The sequence below is a fragment of the Olea europaea genome, chromosome 16, assembly GCF_002742605.1.
Source record: "Olea europaea var. sylvestris chromosome 16, O_europaea_v1, whole genome shotgun sequence".
Lineage (NCBI taxonomy): Eukaryota > Viridiplantae > Streptophyta > Magnoliopsida > Lamiales > Oleaceae > Olea > Olea europaea.
The window spans coordinates 700,853-706,771 of record NC_036252.1 but is presented as its reverse complement, the minus strand read 5'-3'; the positions used below and the strand labels follow the sequence as shown (position 1 = coordinate 706,771).

The following is a 5,919-nucleotide window of genomic DNA, read 5'->3' as shown; positions in this document are numbered from 1 at the left end:
AGCCCCATTATTTGTAGATTATAATGAGATGAATAATATTTTTTAGAAAAATGAGTGGTTAAAAAGTTTTTTATTTATATGTAATATTATATAATTGAAAATTGTATGATTAAAAGTAGGAGAGAGAAAAATTTAATATGTACTCAAACTGGGCATTTTCAATCTAGATCAACATTAAATAATATGTAAAATTAAATAAATTGGATGATAGCTTGCATTATTCATGCCATTTAGCCCGGTTGCAACTACCTGATTACACGCATATAATATCATTTTTCTTTATTTCAATTCGTAGAGCAACAGATTACCTGATAACAAAAAAAGAAAAAGAAAAAGGAAGGGTTACCAACGATGATTCTCGCCGAAAAGATCATTTTGTCACTGTTTTTTGGTGGAGTTTTTATGCTACTTCTGCAACTACTTGATGCTTTGCTGTTAAAGCCGAAGAGGAGAAGATTAAAGCTTCAAAAACAGGGAATCAGAGGGCCTATACCTTCTTTGATGTGCGGAAACATTGCTGAATTGAAGAGAATTCAACTTCAGAAGCGTCCGACTGGAGGGTCAGTTGAAGAAAACCAGTTTGGTGGAAGAAGCGTTGTAGAACATGCCTGGACCTCCGCAGTCTTTCCACATATTGAGCAATGGCGTAGAGAATATGGTATGCAAATTGATGCAATTTCTTCATAAAAAATTTGGCTGTTTTCGTAAGGCAGAAACCATGTTTGATAAAATGCTTCACCGAAATGAGAGTTGTTCTTGAACCATGTGTATAATCAAATTAGCATGCTCTGTATTTTTGAGTTAATTGTTCCAATGGCCACTGAACTTACGGCTATGTCTTTGATTGATCATTGAAGTTTTAAATGTCGAGTTTTATTCCCTCAAGTTAGATCCATGTCTTCAATTGCTCGATGAAGTTTAAAATATCTAGTTTTGACACCTAAACTTTAAAAAATATTACACATTATTCATTAAACTTTAAAAAATATTGTACATTATTCGCTGAACTTTGAAAAATGCTCTACATTAATCACCGTAAACTCGATATTTTTCAAAGTTCAACAATTATATTAATGAGTAACGTACGGCATATTCCAAAATTCAGTGGTCAAAATTTGACATTTTAAATTTCAGTGAATAATCTAAGATATGGACCTAAGTTCAGTGATCAAAAGGGGATATTTTAAATTTTAGTGACCAATCAAAGACATGTTGGAACAATTAACTTGTATTTTTATGTAAAAATGTTCTTTTTCAATGGACCCACCTCATAAAAATTTCAAACCCCCGCCCCCCGTGCTGTGTGTACTCCAGAACACACAGCCAGCAAAGGGGGGGGCGGGGGGGGGGGGGGGGGGGGGTTTTTTTTTTTTCTTATTTTTATATTTTATTTATAAGTAATTTTTCATATAAGTTAATTTTTTAACTTAAAAAGTGAAATATTTTAAAAGTTAATTTTGTGTTTTAAATAATTTTTTACACGTAACTAATTTTTTTACTGGTAGCATTATTACTTTATAAAAAAAAATTTACTCAATAAATTATTTTATTTTATAAGTAACTTTTTTTTAGTTTTAAAGTAATTTTTTTAGTATGTCATTATATCATATCAACGAGTTTAAGAAACCTCCACCTATGAACAATCTTATAAATTGTAATATTTTTGCTATTTTGTTCTATCGTTTATTTCTATTTTCGCCATTGCTTTAAATCTGAGTGATCAAGGGAAGTATTCTGAACCTCGATGAGTAATTCGTGACAATGTTCAAAGTGAGGTCAGTGTTGAAATATAATGCCCAAAGTTGAGTGGTCAATGAGAAATGTTTTGAAAATTAGATGAAGTATTCTAAACATTCAGTGAGTAAATCGTGATCTTAGTCAAAGTCGGGTGGATGTTGATATATTTCACTCCCCACAATGAGAGAATTGGAATGGGGAAAGAATCATTTTGTTACTTTAATTCTTCTTTTATTTCTCTTTTAAATTATTTTGGTGGTGATGATGGAGCGTGGGAACTGACGTAAATTATTTTAATCGGAAACTTTTTTAACAATGAAGGAAGAATAATTATAAATTTCAGGCAAAGATTCAAAAAAGCATAGAAGAGTGATGATATTTAACCCCCCACTGAAATTACAAGTAGGGCTAGCTTTAATTTAGGTATCGTTATAAATGATTTATTTAATCTCACATAATCATTTAATGTTATATTAACGTCATTTAAATCGGAGTTATAATTCCATTAGAGTTACATAGCATCATTTAGCATAAGTAATGTTATTTAATATTATTGGGGTCGTTTGAGCCCCATTATTTGTAGATTATAATGAGATGAATAATATTTTTTTGAAAAATGAGTGGTTAAAAAGTTTTTTATTTATATGTAATATTATATTATTGAAAATTGTATGATTAAAAGTAGGAGAAAGAAAAATTTAATTTACTGTAATGAGAAATAATGTGCTCAAACTGGGCATTTTCAATCTAGATCAACATTAAATAATATGTAAAATTAAATAAATTGGATGATAGCTTGCATTATTCATGCCATTTAGCCCGGTTGCAACTACCTGATTACACGCATATAATATCATTTTTCTTTATTTCAATTCGTAGAGCAACAGATTACCTGATAACAAAAAAAGAAAAAGAAAAAGGAAGGGTTACCAACGATGATTCTCGCCGAAAAGATCATTTTGTCACTGTTTTTTGGTGGAGTTTTTATGCTACTTCTGCAACTACTTGATGCTTTGCTGTTAAAGCCGAAGAGGAGAAGATTAAAGCTTCAAAAACAGGGAATCAGAGGGCCTATACCTTCTTTGATGTGCGGAAACATTGCTGAATTGAAGAGAATTCAACTTCAGAAGCGTCCGACTGGAGGGTCAGTTGAAGAAAACCAGTTTGGTGGAAGAAGCGTTGTAGAACATGCCTGGACCTCCGCAGTCTTTCCACATATTGAGCAATGGCGTAGAGAATATGGTATGCAAATTGATGCAATTTCTTCATAAAAAATTTGGCTGTTTTCGTAAGGCAGAAACCATGTTTGATAAAATGCTTCACCGAAATGAGAGTTGTTCTTGAACCATGTGTATAATCAAATTAGCATGCTCTGTATTTTTGAGTTAATTGTTCCAATGGCCACTGAACTTACGGCTATGTCTTTGATTGATCATTGAAGTTTTAAATGTCGAGTTTTATTCCCTCAAGTTAGATCCATGTCTTCAATTGCTCGATGAAGTTTAAAATATCTAGTTTTGACACCTAAACTTTAAAAAATATTACACATTATTCATTAAACTTTAAAAAATATTGTACATTATTCGCTGAACTTTGAAAAATGCTCTACATTAATCACCGTAAACTCGATATTTTTCAAAGTTCAACAATTATATTAATGAGTAACGTACGGCATATTCCAAAATTCAGTGGTCAAAATTTGACATTTTAAATTTCAGTGAATAATCTAAGATATGGACCTAAGTTCAGTGATCAAAATGATAGGTTTTGTGAAATCCCTCCTGTACATAGAGCAAAATTCACGAAGAGGGATTGACTCATTAATAGGGATTCTGTAGATATACATGAAACAAGAAGCCCTGAAGCTTACTTATAAGTGCCCTTTTTTCATATTTGAGACGTGCTGTTTGGCCAGGCTCAAAGCCAAGACCAAAAACAGGGGCTTTGAGCTTGGCCAAACAGGTTTTTCCTTCATATCTTCTACATATATTTTAGAATTATTCTAGACGTCCATGGGCCCTGGACGTCTATACTTCTATCAGCTTCTTTAGCCTAAATTCAATATCAAAATTGAACTCTTGTGGCCCTGGACGTTTATACTTCTATCAGCTTCTTTAGCCTAAATTCAATGCCAAAATTGAACTCTGTTCTACTTCAATAAAGAAGAGACACTACATGACATATTTTTTGTACAGTTGGACAAAAGTGGCTAGGATAAGTGACAAATTTTATCACATCTCTTTTTCTTAATCTTGTCCTGTCACATCCACTTCAATGTACCAAGCATTGTCCATAACGTCATAGATATTATGACAATGAATTGATTCTTAAAGCGTTCAAGCATCTTAGATTTTCGACCTAAAACTTGTCCCAAATAACTCATAGATTTGTAGACCTAATGGTAATTACTTATTACCTACTACAATATAAAACCACTTGTCTAATTAGTTTCTATGCTACGAATGCAGAGAAGATTAATGGTGCATAACAAGAAGCTGCAAATTTTTAACTAGTATTTTCCTTGCCATATTCTACTTTTAAACCAGGACAACAATATTAAATAACCGGCTTGTAATCACAGGACCAACATTCATGTATTCTACTGGGAACATACAAATACTTTGCATTACAGATCCGGGGATGGTGAAGGAAATAAGTCTTCGCACCTCTTTGAGTCTAGGGAAGCCTTCTTATCTATCAACAGAACGTGGCCCCCTGCTTGGACGAGGCATATTATCATCCAATGGCCCTTATTGGGATAACCAAAGGAAGATCATTGCACCTGAATTCTACCTTGAAAGAGTTAAGGTACACCATACATGTATCTTTTGAGAAGAAACACTGGATATTATCTAATCAAGAAATATACTCATGAAATGAAAAATTGAAGCTCAAATATTTGTATCTTTCTTCTTTTCTCGCATGTTTCATAGCACAAAGGAAGGTACCTTGATAAACCTCATTATTCATTAAATTCTGGAATGTTATTGCACTCCTTAAATTATGATCATATGCACATTCATCACTGTCAAAGAACTCTATCCTGTGAGTTGCATTTGCTAGTGAAATTTCTCCACATCAACAAATTTAACCTAGAAAACAGATTCTTGACAAAATTTTCAAAGTAAAACAATCTAGGTGAGATTTATATTGGAGAAGAGTGTTAACCATCAAAGTACTCAACCATTCTCGATCTTTGCCATCCTAGGCTTCTCTATGTTGAAATGAGTATTATAACTGAAGAGTCTCATCTTATCTGTTCGATCATTCAATTCTCTTCTTCAGGGCTTTGTGACACTGATGGCAGAATCCACGTCGACAATGTTAAAAACTTGGGAGAGTAAAGCTGAAAACTGGGGAGGAAAAGTAGAAATCAGAGTCGATGAAGATTTGAGAAGTTTGTCAGCCGACATTATTTCAAGATCTTGTTTTGGCAGCAACTATGCCGAAGGGGAAAAAATATTTTCCAAGCTTCAAACTCTTCAAATGGTCATGTCAAGGGGAAATATTGGAATTCCTGGATTAAGGTACCACACCTTTTCTATCACAAAAACTGATGATAATCCTCTTCATGAAGTATGCCATTAAGAGTAACGTGCTAGATGTGTTTATATCTTCAGTCCTTAATGTTGCTCTTTAAACTTCCTATTCATTTGGAAAAAGATACTTACCCTAAACAAAGATTGCTCTTCCTCTATATTAGTTAAAAAGATGCAAGTGAAACATAACAGGTACCTTCCAAATCGTCATAACAGAGAGATTTGGAGATTGGAGAAAGAGATAGATTCAACTATACTTGAATTAGTTGAAAGACGCAGTGGAGATACCTGTGATAAAGACCTTCTACAATTGATACTTAGTGCAGCCAAGAGTTACGGAGACAATGGAAACTTACCAGCAGACATTACTCCTAACAAGTTTATTGTGGATAACTGCAAGAACATTTATTTTGCTGGCCATGAGACTACTGCAATTTCGGCATCATGGTGCTTAATGTTACTTGCAGCCCATCCAGAATGGCAAGCTCGTGCGCGTGCGGAGGTTCTTGAAATTTGTGGCCTGAGACTTCCGGCTGCAGATACCCTTCGAAGCTTGAAAACTGTAAGTCCATAATAGTTAAAATAGCAACATAGCTTTTTGATGCAAATTTTGTTCACAACACTGAAATTGTGTCAAATCTAA

General features: G+C 33.4%; 1 protein-coding gene across 2 annotated transcripts; it reads left to right on the top strand.

Moving 5' to 3' along the window:
• The first annotated feature begins 223 nt into the window (after nt 1-223).
• LOC111411597 (cytochrome P450 714C2-like) lies at nt 224-5,873 on the top strand. Of its 2 annotated transcripts, none has more exons than XM_023042106.1 (4): nt 224-658; nt 4,319-4,545; nt 5,023-5,264; nt 5,469-5,873. In XM_023042106.1, exons 1-4 carry the CDS (start codon nt 352-354, stop codon nt 5,848-5,850), a joined length of 1,158 nt encoding a protein of 385 aa, XP_022897874.1. In that variant the 5' UTR covers nt 224-351; the 3' UTR covers nt 5,851-5,873. The 2 variants fall into 2 exon arrangements, with proteins under 2 accessions (XP_022897874.1, XP_022897873.1); XM_023042105.1 differs by lacking the exon at nt 224-658 and adding an exon at nt 2,547-2,979 and having other exon boundaries at nt 5,469-5,871.
• The last annotated feature ends 46 nt before the right edge of the window (nt 5,874-5,919 follow it).

What these genes read in the sequence shown, in the direction of transcription:
- LOC111411597 (XM_023042106.1), top strand. Translation starts at nt 352, where the DNA reads ATGATTCTCGCCGAAAAGATCATTTTGTCACTGTTTTTTGGTGGAGTT. An exon ending in GCAATGGCGTAGAGAATATG is followed by an intron (nt 659 to 4,318) that starts GTATGCAAATTG and finishes TTGTAATCACAG; the next exon opens with GACCAACATTCATGTATTCT. An exon ending in TCTACCTTGAAAGAGTTAAG is followed by an intron (nt 4,546 to 5,022) that starts GTACACCATACA and finishes TCTCTTCTTCAG; the next exon opens with GGCTTTGTGACACTGATGGC.